The sequence below is a fragment of the Oxyura jamaicensis genome, chromosome 1 (assembly GCF_011077185.1).
Source record: "Oxyura jamaicensis isolate SHBP4307 breed ruddy duck chromosome 1, BPBGC_Ojam_1.0, whole genome shotgun sequence".
In the NCBI taxonomy this organism is placed as follows: Eukaryota; Metazoa; Chordata; class Aves; order Anseriformes; family Anatidae; genus Oxyura; species Oxyura jamaicensis.
The window spans coordinates 7,178,414-7,203,591 of record NC_048893.1 but is presented as its reverse complement, the minus strand read 5'-3'; the positions used below and the strand labels follow the sequence as shown (position 1 = coordinate 7,203,591).

At 44.1% G+C, this 25,178-nt stretch overlaps 1 protein-coding gene across 1 annotated transcript in view; it reads right to left on the bottom strand.

Annotated features, from left to right (window-relative positions):
• The window catches only part of ELAPOR2 (endosome-lysosome associated apoptosis and autophagy regulator family member 2), a 51,311-nt gene extending 26,533 nt beyond the window's left edge, over positions 1 to 24,778 (bottom strand). Inside the window, exons 1-7 of the mRNA XM_035315185.1 lie at positions 24,658 to 24,778; positions 9,717 to 9,912; positions 8,562 to 8,709; positions 5,494 to 5,580; positions 2,966 to 3,071; positions 2,177 to 2,329; positions 1,033 to 1,121 (exon numbers count right to left, since the gene is read on the bottom strand). Coding sequence (XP_035171076.1) covers positions 1,033 to 1,121; positions 2,177 to 2,329; positions 2,966 to 3,071; positions 5,494 to 5,580; positions 8,562 to 8,709; positions 9,717 to 9,880 — 747 coding nt within the window. The 5' untranslated portion in view covers positions 9,881 to 9,912; positions 24,658 to 24,778. The remainder of the gene's footprint in view (positions 1 to 1,032; positions 1,122 to 2,176; positions 2,330 to 2,965; positions 3,072 to 5,493; positions 5,581 to 8,561; positions 8,710 to 9,716; positions 9,913 to 24,657) is intronic.
• Between the last annotated feature and the right edge of the window lie 400 nt (positions 24,779 to 25,178).

Here is a 25,178-nt window from a genome sequence, read left to right as displayed (position 1 = left end):
CAAGAAAAGGTCTAACTTTAAATTCACTGATGCTCTCCTTATCAAAGCATACAATCTCTCAGTTGCATTTTTGAACCAGATGACCAGAAGATCTCAAAATCTCTGCCAGCAAGTATTAGGCCATCAACCCATGGGTGCTATGGATTTTTGTCTTCTTGCTGTCCCATCCAGCTCTAAGAGAGATGGGAAAGGAAAGAAAAGAGGCAAAACAGGCCTGACCACATGCCCATCCATCTCTGAGCTTCATATCCCAGTAAGTGGGAGTTTCTTTGCCAAATTCCACCGTGGGACAAAGAGCAGGAGAGCTCCAAATCCAGGCTGCTCCACCTGGAGATCCTCCTGTGAGAGACTCAGTAGACCTAAGAGCCCTGGGTGAAACAACCCACTGAGAGGTCAGGCTTTTTGGGGCATGAGACAAGCACATTATCTGTAGTTAGACTCTGCTGCAGTACATGAGCACTCCCAGGTTATGTCTATACTGTTAGTTAAAAAGATCGTAGACTCTACTTTTACGCTAAAACCAAGGGGCATGGCATATATCAAACACTCTTCCACCCAAAATTGGTGTGGTCACTTCCAGAGCTCCTGTGCCGTGCCAGCACCTGACATATGCCTGGGCATTGCTGGGACAGGGAACATTGGCACAAGCCAAAATTTTGCCAGGAAAGATTGCTCAAGACAGAACAGTAAGGTCTATTCTGGGACAGCACTTCGTCCTGTGCTCCAACGCTGATTTTTTGTATGAGCACAGAGGCAGCACCAGGGACCCAGTCAGACCAATCACAAGTGCAAGGAGCTTTGCATTTTACCACAACATTTTTTTAGCGGACCCAAGACAAGCAGATGCTTATAGATGGATAAATGCTGGAGAGAAAGCAACTAAAGGACATGCCCACAGCTCAGAGAGATTCAGTTCTGGAAGCAAAATTGGAAAAGTAATTGGGAAAGAAATTCCTAGAAAGTCTTGTTTTCAAATCAAGATACCACAGAAAGCTCAAAGAGCTTATAAATAATATCACACTTTCTACTTACTTTTCCTTCCTTATCACATGGGGTATGGATCTGGAAAAAGTCTTTGCTTGTGCACGGAGGACGCTCTATACACACACTGGATCCCTCATCTAAAAAGAAAGTGTGAGGAACACGATGTTAAACTATCAGATGATCACTGGAAACAACTGTAATAAGCTTGAAATCTGAGGAGCAAAGTGAGTCAGCAGAAAAACACAAAAACAGAATGAAAAATTAAACTTTTAAATAGGGCCAACATGTACCTTCTTCTCAACTGCAGGGGAAACAAGGAAAATGCCATCTAAGCTTATATTGTCACTGTGACATTCAGTGAGCCATTATAACCAGAGTCACCCTAACCCTTCATCTTCAAGCAGTAATTTTTGTAGGTTGTCCAAGTGTGGAAATATTTCCTTACTGATAGAGAATGAAAACACTGACCCATTAGAAAATCCCGTACAAAACTGGGCCAATTTTTCCTTTCACCAGATATTTTTGAAAAATTCCTATTCCCATTATGAGCACGGGCACAGATTCCCCAAGCATTTGCTGTAAACTGTGAGAGCAGGTGCTATGGTTGGTAACCAATTCTTCAAAAACTTTCGTATTAAACAGTTGCAAGAAAGAACTGACGACATTTTGACCATTAAGAATGGATTTTGCCCATGTTATTCCATGATCATCAGCTAACAACAGCTGGGAATACAGAGGACTTTAGGCACTTTAGGCACTAGAGATGCACCGTATCTTCCAATCAGATGGGAGGAAGGGATGGGCCAGGAGAAGATTTGAAAACTAGAGTCCTAGAAACACAAGTCCTCAGGCAGTGATAAAGCCAATTTGGGAACTGCCAACCAATAACACCAATTACCACAAGAGGGCACAACATAACTGTTATTTTCACCCAGAAGATACGTTGAAAAAAGATCTTTGTTCCTTCGTGTCAGTGTAAGTGGCCTTGGCCAAGATTGTGTGTGGCCCATTATGTATAAACCATCTGCAGTTTGGGAAACCCCATCTTCATTTCCACTTCTCATATTAACTGGAGACAAAACTACATTGATGGATAAAAAAATTCTCACATCTGCACACAGAACCATGTGTCTATTATGACCTTATGTATTATGGCTCTCCTGGGTTTGTTTATCCCATTTCATTTACGTACCTGCATAATAGATTTCTTCTTTACATTTGATGCACTCTTTAGCTCCTTTCTCAGAATAAGTATTTCTTGGACACTCTTGGCAGCCAGATGAACCTGGTTTGTCGCTGAAGGTTCCAGGCTTGCATGGGAAGCATTCAGATGTATATGCAACTCCTGTAAGGCAAATTGCAGGTAAAACAGTGAAATACAGAGAGGTAAGATCCATTACTACTGCCAATCTGTTTATCTGAGAAAGCCATCCAGCTGAATAGCACTGATTAAAAATCACAGACTTTCACCACTTCATACACTCTGACTTTACTGATTCTTGATTAATCTTTGCTCAATGCAAGTCTGACCTTTGTAAGAACCTTATTTAGCAATCCAAGGTTGGTTACACTTAGAAAGGAACCAAAAGAGCATTCCCAGATTAAATAAACTCATTAAGTAGTAATTTAACTACCACTGTTATGATAAATATGTCTGTTTTTCACTGTTGAGAGGCTTACCAATAAACATGGTCTCTCTATATAACACATTACAGATAACTTGTTGATTACTTTCCTCTCTTTATGTGCTAACCCAGTCTTCTCCAGTAGATGGCATTATTTACCAGCTGAATTATTTTTTCAGCCTTTTCCCTGACAGTGAAGTTTTGATGCTGTTTTTGTGTTTTAGAACAGAAGAAAGGCAGGAGAGACAAGGGAACTAAAAAAAAATTCGGTGTTGATAGCACACCAGTAGAAAGAGCACTTTACAAACACTGTGACAGAAGAGTGACATAGTACCTAAAAGGCAAATATCTCTTACCTTCAATTGTGATGTTTTTCACCAGAACTGGTTTTACCACCTTAGACCCCATGAGAATCCCTGTTGTTCTCCAGTATAATATGTTACTACCTGATTTCAAAGTTACCTGCAACAATATGCATGACAGTTAGCAGGCATCCCCTCACCAAGGAATTATTTCTTACTTCCATTACTCAGATTTTTTACACCCAAGCAACGATCCTGGCTTTTCTTGAGCTGCTTAGCGAGTCAAGAAGTAATGGGGAGAGACCCAGGCAGGTGCTGTAAAGACATCTCTGAAGAATGCCAAAGCAGAAGTAATAAAAAAGCTACTTGACACCCCAGTTTAATGGAAAAACACAGAAGCTGCTTTTGAACTTGTAAAAAGAACTAGGAAAATCTGTTCCTGCCTTCATCCAGCTACCCCTGGCACTCAGGAGTGTTTACCTCTAGCTGAATATTCAGATATAGTTTGTTTCTAAAGCCTTGAGATACACTTCTATAAACAAACCCAATGGGGACAAAGGTTTGAAAATCCAGGCTCACGTGAATTTTGTATGTAGGCAAAGCTTTAAAAAAAAAATCGAGCTTTGCCTAACACTACAATTTCATGAACAATAAGCCAGCACAAACCATGGATGTCCCAAGCTACAATCCCATCCCTCCTGCTCATTCCTGACCCTGAACAAGAAAGAAGGCACAGGAAACCACCCAGCTTCCAGCTGCTTTGACCTACTTGTCTTTACAACGTGGTTCAGCAAGCAGCTGCACGAGCCTCGGTGCTGGCGCAGGAAGGGCGGTGGGTTGGTGGCATCGTGGCCAGGACAAGCAGGAGGAGGAAGGCAGGACTACTTTCAATAGTGTGATGGTGTCTGCTGACTTCAACTCGCCTATATTACTACAGTATCGTTCTACCCACTAACTGCAGCAGGTTTATCAAGACCCTGCCTGGCCTGCAAAGCTGTACTGTATCTACTAGTACAAGATGTTCTCTGCCAACACAGCAATGCTGGCCAGAAGGTTCCATACCTTTGTATATCTACCCTTATACAAGAAGAGGGATAAACTCTATTGAGAGTATATTGGGTCCAGGATATTAAGATTTAAAGCAGTGCTGAGCAGCCCTGGTAGGTCTACAGTTTTTGTTCATCTGGGATAAAAGTCCAAAAATTCAGCAAAGCAGAGACACAGCACATATTATCCCCCACTTCCCAGACAACTACAATCCAGGGAAGCACTGGGAGCTGGGTTACTGCAGACAACAGCAGAAGTGGGACCACATTGATTCAAACTTCATTGTTCGTGATGTAGAGATACCTAACATTAGCTGTGGTGCAGCAGGACTAGCATGCTGAAAGCAGAGGCTGCAGCAACTGGAATGCTGGGGCCAGAGAAGCTGGCATGAGAAGCTGTTCTACATTTGCAGAACAGATAAAAGCCTCAAGGAGAGCCAGAACAGCCATCTCACCTGGCTCACATTTGCATTTCGGCCAGGCATGCAAGCAGCCTTCCTATCAGTGGACTTGCACTTGCACATCCTGGATGATGAGCTCATATGGCACCACCTCCCGTGCAGACACAGTCTACTTCTTTTGGTTGACCAAAGTCAATGGCCTGACCTCAGATCCACCTCTCAGTCCGTGTTAGTCCCCCCTTCAGACACAGTTCTCCTGCCTCTCAATGTGACTCGGGCAGGGTTTGCACCTGAGCTAGCAGGTGCTGCCAACCAGAGCTGGCTCGGGAACACAATTTGTCCTCCAGGAAGATAAGCAGACAATGGAAAGCAGAGAACAGGCTGCTCTCTATGCCAATAAATACCTTTTTATTCTGGCGTAATGTCATCTATGTGAGGCCTTTGCTGGCATGGCTCTGGGAAATAGGGTATGATGGCCTAGTGGAAAACAGGCATCAGCATGAGCTAATGAGTCTACACGTGGTCTGTGCACCGAACAAGCTCAGCTGGCTGGGCTACCAGCCAGGGAAAAGGCTGCTGCTCCCAACGTGGACACACTTATAATTGCCATAGGAGCCACCCTGGTGCTGCCAGCTTGCTTTTTAACAGGGTAAGTTCAAAAGCACAAGCTGGGTGCATGCACTTGGGAATAAAATGCCAGTCCCGCCTGCCTGCACATCACACACGTGCCCACCCTCGCAGCCTTGGCTGAGTGACAGGGAATAATCTCATGGCCTCACAAGCAAACAACTGTTGTAGAAGATTGCAATTACAGTCACGCCGAGTGACTGTGGCATGCAGATTTGCATCAATCTGTTTAGCCTTGTAAAGCACTCAATTCAGGGAAATCAACAGAAAGTTTTGCATCTCTACCATTTGCTTTGGGATCAGCCCCCTAGAGATCTTGGTGACTTTGCCTGTAGTATCAGCAACATGTGCTTATTCACATGCATTCACAGGATCTGATCCTTGTTTGTTCAGAGGAAGTCACAGGCATTTATAAATGGAAGGAAATTAAAAAAAAAAAAAAGAAAAAAAAAAAGAAGAAAAAAAAAATAAAAAAAAAACTTGCTGAAGTAATTCTTTGCACACTTACAGAATGAGAGCCCCATTCCCCGTTGTCTGTCAGCTTCACCCACTTGTCTGCCGTAGACTCCATCTCTTTGCACTGGTCATTTTGTATCTGTGAGTTAAAACACAAGATAGTGATCACAACCAGATGCATCTCTGTCAGCATAATGACTGCTGGCAGGGAATGATAAGATTCAGCTTTGTTTCTGTTGTCTACATATTTAGGATGGCAGCTGCCTTATTTGGGGAGGGGGGGGGGGAGGAAAAGAAAAAGAGAAAAAGAAAAAAAAAAAACTTTCAAAACCTGCTAGCAGCTTACAGTGCCTCAGATGACAGCAATCCTGATGCAGATAAAAAAAAGAAAAAAAAAAAAAAAGAGAGAGAGAGCAGGAGGAGCAGATCTCAGCCTTGTCCTCTCACTATCTAATTAGATTTGGATGCTGAGCATCTTGTGGCTGCTACCTCCTTCTCCCAAGCCCATAAGACCCAGTTCTCTTAAATCTAGAGGCCCTGAGTCCCCAGATCAGGGGGGAGATAGGAGTGGACAGCCCAAGGCTAGATGACAAACTGCTTTCTCCAACATGCTTTCTGGTGCAGCCAATATGTACTACCTCTTTGGCTCCCTGCCTCCTGACCTCAGAGATGAGAGTGATGTTCTCCAGAGAGAGGACATGCCATGGGGTCTGTCCTGGCAGAGGTACAAGGCCAGTTGTCCCTTGGCCAGGCCCAATACACCTCTACTGCTTCTCCTTACAGCAGGGTTTGACACTTGGCCTCAGAGCTTTCCACTCTTTTCTCCTCATAGCTGTCTTTGAAGATATAATACCAAGTCCCTTTGATGTATGAGTTCAGTTACTCAGCCTTTATTCCAACAGGGAGAAAGGCCATTTCAATGCTTTGCACTGCAATTCACAACACCTGGCGTCAAGTCTCTTCCTCAAACTTGCTCAACATCCTGTCTGAAATAAGTCATATAACCCCACATCTTCCAGAGCACCTGCACACTTAATTCCTACCCAGACCTACTGCCTGGAGGTGAAGAGGGGAGAAGAAACACCTAAATAGGAGGCAGATCCCTGATTATCTTGCACAATCTCAGTCTCAACATCTTTGTGTCTCACTTCCTATCTGGAAAATCGAGAAATTAAAGTCTATTCTCACAAGATGCAAAATGATTCAATACGTAAAAAGAGTTTTTGTCCAAAACCAAAGTTTCATTGAAAAGTTTGGGTTGGAAGGGACCTTTGAGACCATTTTGTTCCAACCCTCCCTTCCCCAATAACTGCATCTCTGTCAGCCCGTTCCAGGGCCTGACCACCCTCTGCGTAAAGAACTTCTTCCTAATATCTACTCTAAATCTCTCCTGCTTTAGTTTAAAGCCATTTTCCCTTGTCCTACCCCTGCAACCCTGACACAGAGTTCCTTCCCAAGCTTTCCTGCAGCCCCTTCAGGCCATGGCAGGCTGCTGTGAGGTCTCCCCAGAGCCTTCCCTTCTCCAGGCTGAACACCCTCAGCCTGGCTCCAGAGCAGAGAGGCTCCAGCCTCTGATCATCCTCGCGGCCTCCTCTGGACTCGCTCTGATACATCCCTGTCCTTGTGCTGGGCCCCAGAGCTGAACGCAGGCTCCAGGTGGGGTCTGAGAGAGCAGAGCAGAGGGGGACAATCCCCTCCCTGCCCTGCTGCCCACGCTGTGTTGGTGCAGCCCAGGACATGGTTGGCTTTCTGGGCTGCAGGCACACATTGATGACTTGTGTTGAGCTTCTTGTCAACCAAGACCCCCAGGTCCTCCTCCTCAGGGCTGCTCTCCATCCATTCCCCACCCAGCCTGGATTTATGCTTGGGATTGCCCCGGCCCAGGTGCAGGGCCTTGCACTCGGCCTTGTTGAACCTCACGAGGCTCCCACAGGCCAACCTCTCAGGCCTGCCCAGGTCCCTCTGGATGGTATCCCTTCTTCCAATTCATTCCATCCTTCAAGGGTGATCAAAATCATCCTTAGATATATTTAAGTACAAAGACATGCTAAGGAAAAACAAACAAACAAATAAATAAATAAATAGGGCTTTTAGAGGAGTGTTAAATATGCAATACTGAGAACTACTGTAAGTTATTTATTTGGGCTTTTCTATAAATGTTATACAGGGCTGCACCACTCACTGATTCTTGAGAAGGGAATGACAAATTTAAGAATGTGAATCACTGCGACACAGATAAAAGTAATAATCAAAGGGCCATTTTCAAATCTAGCACTCAGAGCAAAAATATATTCACTCCTTTGCAGGAGCAGATCAGTCATCCAGTAAAGCAACTGGAGCTAGGATTTATAATCCTGTTACATTCATCTGACAGCAGAAAGCATATTTGCTGCTTTTGCCCTCTGAAGAAGGCAGAATAGTCTAATACAAAGCTGAAATGGCTGTATAATATTATCCACACTGTCTGTTATCTAAGTGCAGTAGATTGCACTGATGTAGCACGAGGAGGGTGCTTCCAGCGCATTGTTTTTATTTTCTTTTCTCATCCTTACTAAGGTTAAGGACACTTTGCACTTTTGTAAGGGCTTCAAGAAGCTTTTACCAACACCAGCTAAGACCTCACACTCCTGTGTGATAGCCTGAGCAGTGCTTTTCAGACACAAAACAGAGCTTGCCAGGCAGGGAGAGAAGTGGTAACAGAGGATAAGACTGAAGATTTCCAGTCCTCTCCTGTCCTGAGCTGCCCTCCCATTAAGTCACTCTCTGTCCCAAACAGCAGGTCCAAGGCTGCCAGGAAAAGCAATGCAGCTCTTGGTGGGAACTTCCAAAGCATCTCAGCAGCTTTGGGCACCTACACTGCATTGCAGAGCCCAGTGCTGGGAATCCCCCAGCTCTCTGGACCCCAACCAATCCATCCAGAAGGGCAGAGCCAGGCTGCCTTTCTCATTTGGGTCCCATCTGATCAGATCATTTCAGTAATTTGGATCCAGCGTGGTGTAAGCCCAGCCAGGCTCCTCCCATCCAGAGCTATGTAAAGGGAGGAAAAAGCTGGGTTTGGTGGGCTTTTCTGGATTGAAATCTTACACTGTATGGTTGGATTCATCATACAAAAGGCCTTACAAAAAATTCAAAGAAGATGTTGTTGTCAATATACTGGTATTCAAAGAAGACAGAACCGGATTTCTTCAGGTGCACGGCGTAGATGAGAGAAACTGTACAATCATCCCTGTTCGACTCTATGTAATTCCCTCGGGGCGTCCACGAAGAGCTGATGAACGTAAACAAAACAAACCTCAGCTCAGATCACAGGCACCAAGGAAACATTTCTTACAGCACGATAAAAAAACATATTACTTAATAAAGACCCCAGAATCCCACAGTAGCTAAATGCAGTAGATTTGTTCCTGGGTTCCCATTTATTTTTTACTTTAAAACAATATTTATCATTAAATCTGTTCATGGGAAGAGATATGGTACTAAAAAATTGAGAGTCCCAGCCTACTCAGTAAAGGCTTGTTATCAATAGGTCCAACATATTTTCAGTCATACCCAGAAACAGCCTCCTGCAACCACCATCAGTTTCTAAATAGGCTGTGAAAGTAACTTTTAGCCACATTTACTATACCATGACCCGAGAGCTTTCCAGCTACAAATAAGCACAGCTCCAAGCTGGTCTTAGACTCACTAGCTGCTGATGAGTCCATGGAGACTATGATGACAGCAAAGAAATGGCTAAAAACTTTGCTTCCCAGAAACTCTTGCTTGCCATTACTGGGGCTGTTTGCCCTCTGGAGAGCTTAAGTAAATCATTAAGCTGGCTTTGTGCAGCTGAGAGGTACAAGGTAACCACAGTGGGGTTTTACAGTGTCTGCAGCACTCCCTGTACCTATCCTTCTTGCTGCATTGTGTAGTTTTACACAGATTTTCACTTCTGATAGAGAAATATTTCCTTCTGTGTTTATGGAGCAGAGCTTTGCCTAATGGCACTGCCTTTGCCAAATTCCAAATTTTGAGGACTCTCTTCCCAAGAGTCCACACCACTGCACTTGTGGATCAATCACTTGCTATAGCATAAATATAATTTAAAGCACTCCCCAAAATCATGCAAGACAGATCCCTTCACTGGCTCAGCTGCAGGAGCTCTGTCTATGCCAACAACCTACGTGCAACCACACACACACTGCTGAGCAAAGACCACGGTTGCAGGAGTTCTTTTTAAGCTGCCTCAAGGTTCGCCCAAAGCAAGGTAACCCAGATGCACACAGCCCTTCTTACTTGTTGCAGCTGTCAGCTTTATTCTCAGCTGAGCCAACTGCCGTGTCCATGAAAGTCGCCACATTGGAGAATCCTGCTGGCAGCTCGTCCCACTCATCAAACTTGATCCCGCTGCCCAGCGAGTAGGTCCCCTCGGCACATTTGCTGCACACCTGGTTCTTCATCTCCAGGTACTCGCCAGAGGCACAGGAGAAAGCTGGGGAGATAATAATTTCCAGTGTATTAATGGAAAAAATTAATCCTGATGAATTTCCATTAATTTTTTGCCACTTAATTAAGAGTGAACTGACACTAAAAGGAACCAAACGGGAATGTCCAAACCCCACGAACACAACAGCTGAACACCCAGCATGGCTTGTGAAATTCAGATGTTCCCCAGTGCCTGTTTTCTCACTGGTGTGGTGGCACTGAAACCAAATCTCAGATGAGGGCTCCTGATTTGCAGCTTGTCTCCATTGTCAAAACAAGATTTAGAAATGAAATCTCTACCAACAAACTATACTCAGAAGCAATTTGTAAAAATGAGGGCTTGTAATGTAGTTCCCCTCACTCTCACTCACCTGTTATACCTTGAACTCAATTAAAATTACCAGCACCTGAGAGAGCAGACTCATATTACCCACCTGTATTATGAAGAGTACGCAGTGGCACACTGACTCTAATGTAACCATACAAACCTTGGATGAAAGCTGCAGACCTAATCCAAAGCTCTCTCCACATTTCTGTTCTTGTGGACTGCCTAAAAACCATTGTACATCTTGCCTGATAGACCAGGTGGTCTTGGGAAAGACCACCAATGAGCCTGTGTCTAGCAAATGTGGTTGACTGGGGTGCTGTTAGCATGCTGAAAAAATAAACACTGGTTTCCAGCATAGCAAAGAGGAGTTAAATGTATGTAACTAGGGGAAGTATAATCTAGAAGACATGTACATGAAGTGATAATCCTGCTTTCCCACAGCCCTGTGCTGCATCTCATCCCCTCCAAGACTCAATGCCCTGGATGGAAACCAAATGAGCACTTTCCAAAGCACGTAAATATCTCTTGGGTAGTTGGAGGGTTTGTAAACTTAACTATGCCGCTCAACCCAAGTAGAACACAGAGCGAAGCACACAACTCACATCCCAAGAAATGCTGGGAATTTTTACTGAAAGTTTCACACGTGCCACACTGTGCAGTGACAGATATTCCATAAACTCACTTTGAGAGACAGAAGCTCACAGTCTGAGAAGCCGTGGGACGAGATCAGACTGCTAGCCAAAGCAGTGAAACTGGCCCAAAACAGCTGACGCCAGCTGAAGTCCCGGCATATGTGGTTTTATCGATGTGCTGATGTTTATCTAACTGCAGAAAAACTTGTTTGACAGTAAGAATTTTGAGAAAGACGTGGCTGCATAACAGCAATTTCCACCCAAACCCAATCTACAGCTCAGGCTCTCCTTTGTGAGCCCGCTCCCACGACATTTCTTTGTGTAATTGCCCTTGACAGGCGGCACCGGAATGCAGATAAAAGGTCCCTTTTGATGGAAAGCTCTGCCAAAGGGCCATTATCCCCCCTTGGTCATATCGACATACTCTCAACCTGAACCAGTGGAAGTCAAGTCAACAAACCTGTTCTTCTAACCCCATCTCTCACTGGTGACGCACCGAGACTGAAAACGGGCAGGAGCCAGCAGGGATGGGTGCTGGGGGGATGTACGCAAGGAAATCCTGCTGCAGTGGGAGCACAGCTTTCTTCAGCCTCCCAGAGACAAGCCGTGAGCACTTCTCCATGTGCCTGCCTGAATCGAGACCACAGACAGTACAGCTTTTCACCTTAAATGTGTAAACTTACTGTTTTGGCAACGCTAATATATTCTGCCTTATTTTTTTCCTTGAAGGTTGCGGAGAGAAACCATCAGGAATGGAAATAAAAAAGCGAGCTCCATCATGACATTCAAATCCTTTAACAGCTCCGATGTTTTTTTTGTTGTTGTTTTTGTTTTTAAGAAAGTTAAATAGCAAGAAACGGAGAGTGCTGCTTAACCACACGTTCCAGATTTGTGAATTTCGAATAAGGAGTCAGTAACCGAGAGAATTTTGCTGCCATAACAAAGGTGCAGCAGGCAGCAGAGCCTCCTCTTCAAACTGAGCGAGGTTGAGCAGAGATTATTGCTTTAACTGGACTAATATCTTTTAACTCCTTGTAGCCTGATCATTTTAGAGAGAGAAAAAAGGGTGCAAGAGATCAGACAAGCTGCCACAGAGGGCACTACCATCCATCACTCACCGTCTGTCTGAAGGATGAGACATTTTAGGTGGGAAATTACCTTTCTTCTCTTTTCTAAGAATCCCATTTCAAAGGGAGCAGCACTTCCCATCAAAACATGTAGGTCTGTACGCAAACTAGCTCTGAGCATGCCAGCTGCTTGCCAGGTTCAATCTGGGGCTGAACATGGCTAATGGCAACACGAGCCGCTTTCGACATTGGAACAGATGCCTCCTTTGGTCTCCTTCCAGGCGGTGGGGAGTGGCTGGAGGGGGACAGGGAGGAAAGACCACGAGTGCTGGGATGGTTTCCTCTCCTGGCGTCACACAGCTTGCTCTTCCAGTGACAGGGAAGCCCAAAAGCCAGGCCAAAATTTCACCAATGCAAGCAACATTGATTCAGGTGTTCGTCCCAGCTGGAGACGGGCAGGCTGTGGCCATGCCCGGGGGACCCCATAGAGCAGATGTCCCTCACGATGGGCCAGGAGACACTTGCCAGGGGACAGGGCACAGACAGATGATTCATCCCAGGGCACTGGCGCTGCGCCTTGCTCGTGGCTGCTCTGTCTCATTACAGACCCAGCAACCCCTTGTCCACAGAAATGGTTGGCAATATCACAGCACTGCTGTGTTTGTGGGGGTGACACGGGCAAGGTGCTGTCAAAGGACAGCACCACCAAGTAGGAAATTAAGTTGTGAGATGAAGTTACAGGAGTCTACACTGTATGTTTTGGGTGCCTGCTCTCACTTGTACCCCTCTCGCTTCATGCTCCCAAGGTAAAATTAATCCCTCTGCTTAGAAGTAGGCATTGCAAACACCACCTGCCCCTGACCCCAGAAACCATTTGATTAAGCATTCAATAATTCATTTTTGCAGAAAACATCCTTATTGAATGGTTCCCTTGTGTGTATGCTGTTTTGAAAACACAACTAAGGTTGCTGAATCATGTAGGCAGTTCTGAAACCCTTTTCCAGAACCAGTGCCATTGATCAGGTTCAGACTTCACTGTTCTAAAGCACATTTTTGCTCTTCCTCTCCAACTGCAAACCGTCCTATTACACTGTTCAAGTATGTGAAGACCAAATTTGATCTTCTTTAAAAAAAAAAAAAAAAAAAAAGGAAACACCTTAAAAGGTTTTGTTGTGGTTTGTACAGGGAACCAGTCTCGGTGACAAAAGATGCTGCAATGTACAGACACTGCCACGTGCGTGCAGTAAAGCTGACACAGATTCACTTCATAAAAAATTAACAAGAGCTACAGGGCTAATACCCACCAAAAGCATTGTATGAGTCCTGTCAAACAGACCTCATTTCATTCATTAAAAGGATTACAAGCCACCTGATAAAGGTGACTGAGCGGATGTAATAGACTTCAGCTTTCCAAGACAATTAACTGAGTTTGGCTGTCATTTTGACAAAAGAAGGCAGCACCACACAACACCAGTAAAGCACATCTTAATTGGATTAAAAACTCCCTGAGAAACAGATCTCAAACAGAGCTGTCGGTGGGTGGGAGATCACCACCAAGCAAGGAGGATGGTGGCAGTTCTGCCTCCTGTGGCACACTAAGTCACATTTTTATCAATAATCTGCAGGCAAACAGGAAAAGAACAGTATTAAAATGGGGTGAGAGACTGAGTGGTAAACCTGAAGGCAGCGCAAGGGATTCAGATCTGTTGGCAGTCCTGAACGAAGTCAAAGTCAGCGTGTTTTAATGAAGGCAATGGTGAAGGTAAGCCACTGAAGGCAAGAGCTCCAGTCCTGCCTGCAGAAGGCAGAAACATGTCCCAAAGAGCAGAAACCTGAGGGTTAGAGTGGATCTGCTGTTCATCAAGAGCTTTCACTGTCGTGATGTGTAAAAGGGAGCTAATGAAATCTGTGGATATATTCAGAGGTGGAGACAGAGACGTGTAGGATGAAGCGAGTGTATTGTGGTCAGTAGGGCTGCTCTGACATTAAATATGGTTCTGCTTCTGCATTTTTAAGAGGTCATTGCAAAAATATAAAAATAAAAATAAAAGTAGGACTTTGAATACTTTTGAGATTAGGGATAATGTGTCTTTCAGTGAGAGATTTGAACTCTTAGCCTGTTTAGTTTATAAGGGAAGACTGAGAGTCAACAATAAATATATAAGTAACTCCACGGGGAGAAAACATGGGATCCCACTGAGTCTTTAATCGAGCAGGGGACTGCATAAGCAGAGCTACCTTCTGGAAGCTGAAGCCAGACACAACCAAATTGGAAATAACATGCACATTTTTAATAGCAAGGATGACTGATCACTGAACAATCTGTCGTGGCATGTGATGGACCCTCTGTCTCTGAAGTGCTTTATACCATAACTGGACACCATATGGAAGAAAAGCTCGCGCCAAATACAAATTATCAGCCTCACCACCGGCCTAACTGAATGCATTTTAATGACCTGGGAGGTCCAACTAGCAAAAATAATTAATCTCCCTCCTCTTAAACTCCGTGAGTTGAGAGTGATGGTATCTTACCTCCCTCCTGGAGTACACCATCAACACGGGGCATCCTGAAACAGGAGCCCTGCCCACTACGTAGCCATTTCCAAGAGTGCCTGTAATACATTACCTTTCAGATCCGATAGCACATAACAATCACTTTGCAGACGTGGAAACAGCTCCCCGGAGGGCAAAACAAACCATAAGTGGGCTTGCCTCACTTGATCTTTGACTGCAAGGGTCACATGCTGCCTTTTAGCACAGCTCTGGCCCTCCCAGTGATTTCAATGGGCTAGTGCCAAAGCTGCTTGGCACACTTCTGTTCTAGTGACTGATTCTAACACTCTCACCTTGCTTAACCCCCTGATGCTGGTCAGGAGAGGCTCATCATTGAGCAGGACTGGACTAAGAAGGGTAGATCTTCACACATATACTACTGCTCATCTCCTTCTGAGGTCTGAAACCAGCTTCTGTAGTGTTTGCTCACATCAAATATCTTTCAGATATTGCTGTCCTATAAGTAGAATATTTGGGATTTCACCAGAAGATAAATTAAAGCTGCCTCGATGCCTGGCATCCTCCAACACCAAACCCACAGCCTATTCAATTGCTTTCCGCCCTTATGCTGCCCTGGCCTGTCTTACACCTTCCCTCAGCTAGTTTCACATCCCACACCACTTGGGCCCACTAATTCTCCCTCTATTGTTCTTCTCAGTAGGCATTTACCTCCAGACATTTCTCATTAGTGATACCTAAAATTATTTCAGCTCTTCTGTCCATTCTGAGCGTGGGAATGTTTGTGTTCATCTTTCCTTGGCCCCTGGCTCTCTCACAAAAAAAAATAAAAAAATAAAAAATAAATAAAAAAGACACAGGACTGGATTTTTCCAGATTATAAAATTAGAAGGGGTACAAATGAAGGGATTCTACTTAAACCAGTGAAAGTATACAGGAAAGATAGCCTCAAACATTGGCTTTCCAACTCTGTCTCCGTTCCTTTGTTGTGCATTCAGAGTCCCTGCAACATTGTCATCTCCTGCAGGCAGGCTCTGAGCTGATTTATATCTCACCCTCCCATGGGCAGAGGCAAAAACCGTACCTCAGAAAGGCGATATGAGGTTGGCAGCATCACGCAGCTGTCCCTCTGAACAGCTGCTGGGTTCAACAGGTGCATGCCACAAACCTAGATGGGAAGACGTGGCCAAGGACAAGTACATCAGGCCATCTGTTCAGTGATACCCTGGGACATCAGGGTCCACATGACATGGAACCAAGGACCAACCAAAACATGGGGTGAGGAGAAAAAAAAAAGTCAAAGGAAGAGAGGAACTCAGTGCTTTATTATTATGTTTCCTATAATCTCAGCCAGCTTCAGAATGTCTTCCGTGAATAATTTATACGAGGCTTCTCCAATAGACTGTGAATAATTTATGTTCGTTTTCTTCAGTCATTATATCCCAATGTGTTATCAGGAACCAGACTGAATCTTAATTTAAGGAAAAACTCTGACAAGCCTGTTTGGACTTGAAATGCAATCACACTGAGAGGTGAACTAACCTGAAAAAAAGTAACTTCCATGGAAGAGACCCTTCTTTTCTTGAGAGTAAATATTTTCTCCTTCTATCCAAGAAATGACAAAATAAACCAACACTTTTTTTCTGGTTTGCCTCTTTGACAGGGACAGTATAATTTTCCCCAGCTGGCCTGGCATACGAGACATTTTTATTATCATTTTTATTTTATCAGATGGGCCCTGAAAGCTGTGGTTTTAGTACTGGAATATTCAGCAAATTCATGAAGGAAGTGGGACACAGCATGAAGGAGGACAGACATAACCAAAAGGTTACCACGCACAGTTGGTGCCAGGATACAACAGCCATCGTAATAGCTCAGAGCTGGACGTGTCAGGGAAATGTGTCAGTAGGAAATGTGCCGTAAGGTGGGTGAGTAGCTCTTCAGTCCCTACTGGGCTCGTTTCCATTGCTCACCAACCAAAGTGTCTTCTAGTGACTTTTGAGTTGTCCTCTGCTAGTGGGCTGGCAAACATGACTCAGTCTTACAGGAGACTCTGGTCCTGATGCAGCAACTGGAGAAAGGACAGGAAATCCTAAGGAATCTCAAGTGACCCAAAACAGCTGTGTCTGAGCAATTTCATTGAGCTTGAAGTACCCCCTGACTGGATTACAACTGAACCTCAAATATCAACTTCAGATGAAAACCTCCACCCTATTCAGCTGATGTGATAAAAATCGTCATCATGATCACGTCTCTCTGCTTGCCTCTCATCCTTCTACAAAGCCATAGCAGATCTCAAGGTCTTGCCAGCTTCTTTTCAGTTGGAAGAGGACTCAGAGGAAGCTGTGTTTAACTTATTTAATTGCATCGTGTACACAAGTAGGGCAAAGAAATCATCAAAAGACACTAAGGCCAATCTTCCTCTTGGAAGTCTCAATACACACACCAACGCACAATTCTCAGTAACACTTCCCTGGGAATTAAACTCTGTGGGTTCAGAGCAAACTCTTCTAATTTTTTAAATATTTACCTAAAAAGATCTATGCTCCAAAAAGTCAACTGCGACTTTTTCTCAAAAGACACTGTATTCCTCATGCACAGAGGAAAAATTCTGGAGCAATTTCTTATAAAATTGCATTATCTCCCTGGACAACAATACGCATTAGGAAAACATCCAAGCAGGAAATGTCAATATAAATGTAGCCTCGTGCCTCAGCCCAGGTGAGAGCCCTAATGCCATCAGTAGGATGTACCTAGCTGACTCAAGTTAGAAACATTAGCTCATTAATAGTGATACTGCAAGAGGAATGGAAATACACATCTGTAGGAGTGCTTTGCTAAATCACAGCCTTTCAGCTGTGGCTCTCAAACTGCCAGGCACACCACTGCCAGCTCAACATCTTTGCTTCTTGGCAGCCTTGTATTAATTCCTTGGTTTCACAGCAGTCCTCAGAGCAGTGCCTGCTGCTGTGTGATGGCCTCCTCCCCACTGCACTCTAGTGTGAAAGCATCTTTTTTTTTTTTTTTCCTGAAAGGAACAAGAAAGGAAAAAAAAAAAAAAAAGAAAAGAAAGAAAGAAAGAAACAGAAAAACTTTCCTGGAAATATGAAAAAAAGCTCAGATAAAATTGAGTTGCCCAGTCCTGCAGTCCATATGCACAAAAGTGCCCCTCTATATGACCATGACAACAAAATCTATTTCTTGCACACCTCACCGTTCATGCCAGAGCTCACTGAAGAACTATGATTGCATACAATTTTTTCTCTCTCTGACATCTTTAATTACTAGGTAAAACATAATAGGAGAAAGGCCAAATCTACAGCATATTGAAAAATGCTCAGATTCCCTCAATTTTATGCCCACTAAGAATCCTTTTATTTGGTATTCAAGTTTGAGAGCAACTTTGCCTATGTGAGGATGGATTCTTACATGCTGACAAGCAGCTTCATGGGACTCATGTGACTGTTCAGCTGAGAGGGGAAAAGGGAAGGTGTTAGTCAAAAGGAGGGAGATCAGAATATACCATTAGATGATGCGATCTCAAAGATGGAGGAATGAAAGGAGAGAACTTCTGAATACACTTCCTGAACAGTGCCTCAAAACAGTACTTTCCTACAGCCCAGGATACCCAACGACATCTGTCACCTCGTGTAAGCATCTACGTGCATATGCCAGATCTAAATGACGTGGTTAAACACCAGCAGCCATCAATAATAACTTGATCTCATTGTTTCTTCCAAGCTGAATACCTAAAGCAGCAATGTCTGAAAAAAAAAATATTAGTACATGAAGGTTGCTAGACAAGATCTAGTCCTTTCAAGCCATGAGAAAAAAAAAGAGAATAGATACATGCCAAGTCCTCAGAGGTATGCTGATATGACCATATTTGCTCTTTTCAATTGAAACAAAGAAATCCCAGTTATACCAAAGCCCTTTAACAAGACAAGAAAATAATCCTCAATGAATGACAAATAAAAAGGGGGAAAAAGACCTCTCTGATTATGTGTTAGGATTTACACGTTTGCTTCAAGAGCCATAACTCTGGACTTCTCTAAGCCTTAAATAAATGTCACCGTTTAATAAATAGCAGTACTCACAGGCAGATATTTGTATGTACATTCATATCCACAGGTGGTGAGGCCCTGGCCCAGGCTGCCCAGAGGAGCTGTGGCTGCCCCATCCCTGGCAGTGCCCAAGGCCAGGCTGGATGGGGCTTTGGGCAGCCTGGGCTGGGGGGAGGTGTCCCTGCCCATGGCAGGGGGTGGCACTGGGGGGGCTTTGAGGTCCCTTCCAACCCAAACCATTCTCTGATCTTATGATGTACGTGTGCAATAATGTAGACATGAAAGAAACTACTAAACCTTCTCATTGCTATTTTGAAGGATTCTTCAGCCAAATCTCTAAATTCTGGGTAAAAAATCTGGAAGAACAAATTATTTAACATGAAGACTAAAAAGAATTTGCCTGAATACTAACACTAGTTGACAATGAACAGATATAAACCGACACTTACCATCAGAAGGCTGTAACACAAACATTCAGGTATTGTCAGATGTTTAACATTCATTTTATATTCCCCTTCTACACAGATACGTGCATACATTCATACGCACTATCTTATAAAATTTGTGGATGCCCAATGACTTCAGGGGAACTCAGATCAGACCCTCTCCTTTCTAGCTCACGTTACCCTATTTTATCAGAGATGGAGAGAATATGAAACTCAAAAGGTTTCTACTTAATTTTAAACTTCTGTTTGTTTTCTATTGCAGAAGCAGAACAGTAAAATCAAAACTCCTGCAGATCACTTCAATTGCCTTAAAGCGTTATAAGGCTGCAAGTCTTAAAAAGGTCACTTGCCTTAATTGTGTCTAAAGTGCACTGTAATTAGCAGAAAGATCTATATCTCCTCCTGTGGTTTCCTAGGAGCAGATTATACAAGTTTGAATAAACTCAACAAACACAGCTCAGTAGCAATAAATCAGGACCAACTTTGCTCTCGGGACCTAGTATTGTCCCTTGTAAGTAAGGATGCTGTATTTTCCAGAGTCAGTGGAGCTTCCCACGGTTACCATTTGGTGCATGCTCACACCTTGCCTTAAAACTGAAGCACGTTCTGATTTCCAGAAAGTTTCTCCTGCATTAGTAGTACCAGGTAGAGATGGAATTTGCTAAGCAGAACCATGAATAGCTCCATATTATCAATGTTTTCGTGCCTCTTTTGTTAAAAAAAAACTTTCAATTATAAGTGGCATTTGGATGCTGACTCTAACAGGGACCTTACCAGTCCTTTTTTCCCTTGAACACAGTTAATTCATCTCCTTTTGAAATCGTTCTGTTCATTATTTTCAGTATTTTTTTATTATGCACATAGCACCAACAAACAAACAATCCCTCATCATTCTATGCAATAAGAGAGTTAATATTAAGAGGAATTTGAGGTCAAAATGTGAACCCTTTAAGCCCTTTTTTGTTGATGAAAACAGCTCTGAAGAGTAAATCAGTGCATCTGTGCACAGTCAGGGCATGCTTTGAACCAGGTATTCGGGTTGTGCTGGAGTGAAGGGAGACAAAGAGAGGAAGGGAAGGAGACAAGGAAAGAAGGAAGGCTCTGTGCTCAGACCTTTAATTTGAGTGTAAAACACGCAGCATATGGTCAGGCTGGCAGAAGAGCCCAACTGTGGCCACCGAAAGACACTGTAGTGTAGTGTCAGCAGGAGCACGATGCCAAATCCTGCTCCTACCATCAGGCCCCAAAAGGTTCCCGTTAAACACCACATACAGAACACACACCAAAATAAAGGGCTTTCAAAGACACCAGCCATAGGTGGGTTCAGGCTTAGCCCCGAGAGCAAACTGCTCCCATCAACTGCTATAAATATTTTCCATTGAAAAAGCCAAGTATAGTGCCCTGGTGGCAGTGATCCTTATCAGCTAAATTCCTTTCCTGCTATCAGGCTTGTGAGGAGATTAGAGTGAGACCTGTGGTAATCAAAAATGAATGAGACCAAATTAGTTAAGCATGCTGCTGATTGTCAAGAAGTAATGGAGTGATTCAGGCAGTCCGGATCCCACTGATGGAGGCTCTCTGCCTGCCACCTCCCCCAGCTCCATCCTCCATGTGTGTACCTGGCCTCCGAAAAGCCCTCAGTAAGCACCTGGAGAGGACATCTTAAACCTAAAGCAGAAGAGAGCCGTGAAGAGTAGCTTTAGGAGTAATAAACATAGCCTTTTTCCTAGCCAAGATCCTCGCTGCACATTTCATGAGTCTCTTTCCAGGATTTCTTGCAACTGTGATGTTCTGGTGTCAGGAGCATGACTCATCTCTGAGCAAACATGAGCATGAAGGAAAGAAAGAGCAAAACGAGGCCACTGAGGAGCATTGGCCAAGCAGGAGGTAGTACAACATGCTGAGCACCAACAGGCAGGTTGACACCAATGTGGGGTCTGAAAGTGGTGCTTGCTGCAGCCCCACAGGGCAAGGAGATCAGAAGAAGAGGGGAGGATTTCCTGATGGGATGGAGGGAATTGTAGAAAGTTCGTGTTGTCCCAGTGCGTTGAGAGTGAGCTTCTGTCCCGCAGAGCTGCTTCTGCACCACCACGCCCACATCTAGGTGATGGGGCAGCAGCACCTCCTGCAGCATCACAAATACCTGCCCTGTGAGGTTCCTTCTTTCCTCCTACCTCCAATCTGCATAGGAAAGATGAGGAAGGGAGCGGGGCAGGAGGGGAAGGTGGGTCTTTATGCTGCTCTGTGCTCGTGGCAAGGAAAAGGCAAAAAATCCTTCTTACTATACCCAGATTATAAAGCAGTCAGAATATGACAGTGCTTCCTACTCTGAACCCTCTGACTAATCCTCAGAGGGACCAGTCTTCTCTGCAGGGTGGCTTGGCTGATGATATTTTTGAAAACCCAAAAAAGGTCTCAAACCTGACATGTTTTGGAGACTACAGCCATGCCAGGAAATGCTGGCAGTTGCTCACAGTGGGTCACTGTCTGCTGTGCTTTGCAGCATACGCTTCAAAACTCAGCAGATCATGGAGATACCCAACCTAATTTTAAATGGGTTCATTTGAATGAAAAGCAGGAAAACAAAACATCCTGAAAATGAGCACATCTTGAGACACCAACCGAGCTCCGTGCCACAGTTAGATTGCCCCAGATACATGAAGCACCTGAGCTAATACATTTTTAGCAATCTCAAGTGCCTTTGCACTCCACTGGAGACCGCAGTCTAGACATATTTACAGAGATGATTGGAGACGTTTAACATATTGTGAAATCATCTTTCCAATTCCTAGTTCAGGCACAATTTAAACAGAATGAGTGCTGAGCGTTTGGAAGCTGAAGAGGTTCACACAGTATTCTCAGGATCCAAAATTAATGACAGCCTGCAAGTCACTTCTGTTTTCAGGGAAGAGTAAAGATCAATAGCAGATACTCTCAAGCGGCAGACATTTCCAAATAGATGAAAACAACCGCAAACAAAACATCATGAAGTCAGCAGCAGTGGCAGATGTGTTCCAAAATAACACATTCTCATCCAGATTCTTCCATATCCACTGTGTCCTAGCTGCCAGCAGGGACCACTGAGGGCTTTGCCAACCTCCAGGAGACTAAAAAAGCTCTCAGAGCTCATGCTGCTGTACAGCTGCGAGGCTTTTTTAAGAGCAGAGACATGGTTGGCTCAGCTATATCTTAGAACTACTGGAACCCAGTCATACCTACTAAAGATAACAGGTCTCCAAAGCTGGAGGTCACCCCATCTGTGGTGATTGTACTGTGGTCATCAGCTCTGCAGGGGGAAGGACGGAAAGAGAAACCTTAAGGGAGTCTGGGACTCTTACCAAATGTCAGGAGGAATCCCAATGTCAGGATGCTCTGGCATAGGGTAGGATCTATAAGATGCGGCAGAATCTGAAGTGTAGAATGGCCAGAAAGACTCATCTCAAAGGATGTGCCAAACTGATGGTATTTCTCAGTACTCCTTGGGATGAAAACATGAGGCCTATGAGAAAACATTCAGATGTTTTGCAGGAAAACCCACCACATTAGCCAAACCCAATGTAAGGGTTATTCCCTGGACAGCCTGACGGTGTCTGACTGCTGCTGACAGAATCATGTGTTCAGCCTGAAGGATTAGCTGCTCTTAAAGCAAAAGGTGAAAGACTAAGAGATGTGAAATCTAAAATGACTTTTCCAATCCGAATATAGCCAGACATCTCCTGAAGCCAGATAATATACTACAGGAGAAAATAGATAAATAAATAAATAAATGAGAGACAGACCTACATTAAATCTGCTGTACTCCCAAGAGCCCAGACAGCTGACATCTGAAGGGTTCAGTAAAAAAAAAAAAAAAAAAAAAAAAAAGTCAACTATCCAATTGCTTCTCAAAGCAGCTGAATTGCCATGGGACTTAAAAGCAACACTACAAGGAGGAGAGGCATCTACTGAGATGAGTTTTCCAGTGAATTTAACAGAATCCTGTGTTTTGTATGTAATATCACAGCCAATCTACTGGGCAAAGCTTTCCTCATGTCTAACAGGGTGCCAGAAATGGAGAAGCTGTTGTTATAAAACAGTTGAATTTCCTCTGGAAGTGATTTAAGACCAGGAAGACATGCAAATAAAAGGAGAAGAAATGGGGTAAGTGCACTGTTTGTTGAAATCTGTACCAGAAAGCTGAGGAGAATGTAATGCTGCTGGACCTTAAACCATTTATCACAAGGTTTACAAAGAAATAGTGTGCATCAGAAAAAAACGAGTTATGCCCACATACTTCAGAGTACACCAAAAGTGGTTGTGCATCAGAAGGGATAACACGATCTGCTCCTTTATGGTGCAGACAGCAAAAAGAAAGAGGCTTGAAGTACAAAGGAGATTCAACAGCATGGGGAAAAAAAAAAACTGTAACGGGAGGGAAAATTAATAGGACAAAATATATAAGCAAGTATCTGGAGAGCTTGTGGGCTCTTTATCATCAGAGGTTCCTGGAAACAGCCCAGCAAACATCAGCCGCAAATGACAAAGTCACAGGTATTATTACAGCCATTTGGGCTAGGGCATGAATTAGGGGATCACCTGAGGTGCTTGCCAGTCCCATAGTTCTGTAATCAAATATCCTACAGGTTTACATAGATCACACATTTAAAACCCCAGAAACAAGCACCCCAAGCACCAGGAATGACACAGGCAGCTTTTCAGCTGATGCTTGCAGGCAGTCAGAAATCTTCCCGTGGTCAACGTTGCTCTAGGAAACATTTATGTGCCGTATGCTGGAGCATGTGCTGTAATGAAATGAACAATAAACCTTTACAGGAGGAGAGACAGAAGTGAATAAAAAGTCACCTCTTCTACAGTAGTACTGAAAGGACACGGCCATCATTCTTCCCGTTTGTCAGATACAATGATTCGTAGCCCCTGGTACAAATTACTGAGAAAATAAAGCACTGCTAGGATCTGTGGTGAAAATAATTGCTAGAGCAAGGAAGTGTGATGGGAAGGAGTATTCAGCTTGGGAAAGCTGTAAAACAGCAAGGGAACGGCTCAAACGTGCTTGTAGAGCAGCGGTTTGCTTATTTCCCTAGGTGATGAAAAACAAAAACAAAACAAACCTAAAAAAGGATCAAGTTCAATGAGAATACTCTGAGTTGTTAAAATAAATAAAATGCAAAAGCTTTGTCATGAAAATAACACAGGAAGATAAGACATTTACCATTAGTTATGCCTTTGGCTTATTATCAGTTAAATAATGCATGTGATGAAATCATGGACACCATGCAAAAGTAATTTGGCCACTGCTCATCACCATTTTGGCCAGTCCTAGAAATGAACTGGAGAGCTGCAGAACATTACGGCAGCTCAAGACAAGCAACCACAACTGTTCAAGAGGTGTTGTGATAGATGTGGCTTGTCTGTGAATTAGCACACAGGGGTACCCGCAGCAGGTATTGACGAGTTTTACAGCTGTGCTGCAAAGACAGTCCCTGCTCCACAGCTCCAAGAGAAGGGGAAGGGCTGGAGGGGAATACACAAGAAACCCAGAAGAGAAGGACAACTCAGGGACACTCGGGATGTCGGTGACAGAGCTAGGAAGAACCATATCACCTGCATCTCAAAGCCCTTCCATGGGATTTTGTTGTCGTCAGTGCCACATAGGGTAAATAGCACAGACAGACAGAAACGGTCTGTAAAATGAAAAGTGACATACTGCATTCCTTCCCTTTCACGGGGTCGGGTAGTCCAGAGCACTCCACCGACGGATTCGGGACTGCCACCCTCCATCTGGAGCCACTGCTGTCGCACTCTGTGTACTCGAAGTGGTAATCTGTCTGCAAGTAATTACAAAGAGCTTCAGTTTCATCATAACATTTGCATATTAAGCACATTAATCAAGACTGGGATTAGCAAACTCAGTTATAATTAACCCAGAAAGGAAGTAGCTGCCGTGGAACATACTGTGCAGCACTGTCGTTGCTTTGATGATCACCGTGGATCATCACAGAGCAAGCACAAAGCGTGCCCGGAGCTGTGCTGCACAAATGTAAGGCAGAGGGGGTGGGATTTGCAAAAGCACTTGAGAAAGGGGACACAAATTCCAACAGAATTTTGTTTCCTAGTCTCTTAGAGCAGGATTGATCCCGAACCTCTGGCCGTCAGGGTATCCGACCTACAGACACCTATCCTAACCTGTGCTGCCCTAGAATCATGTCCTCTGTGCACACAGGGATT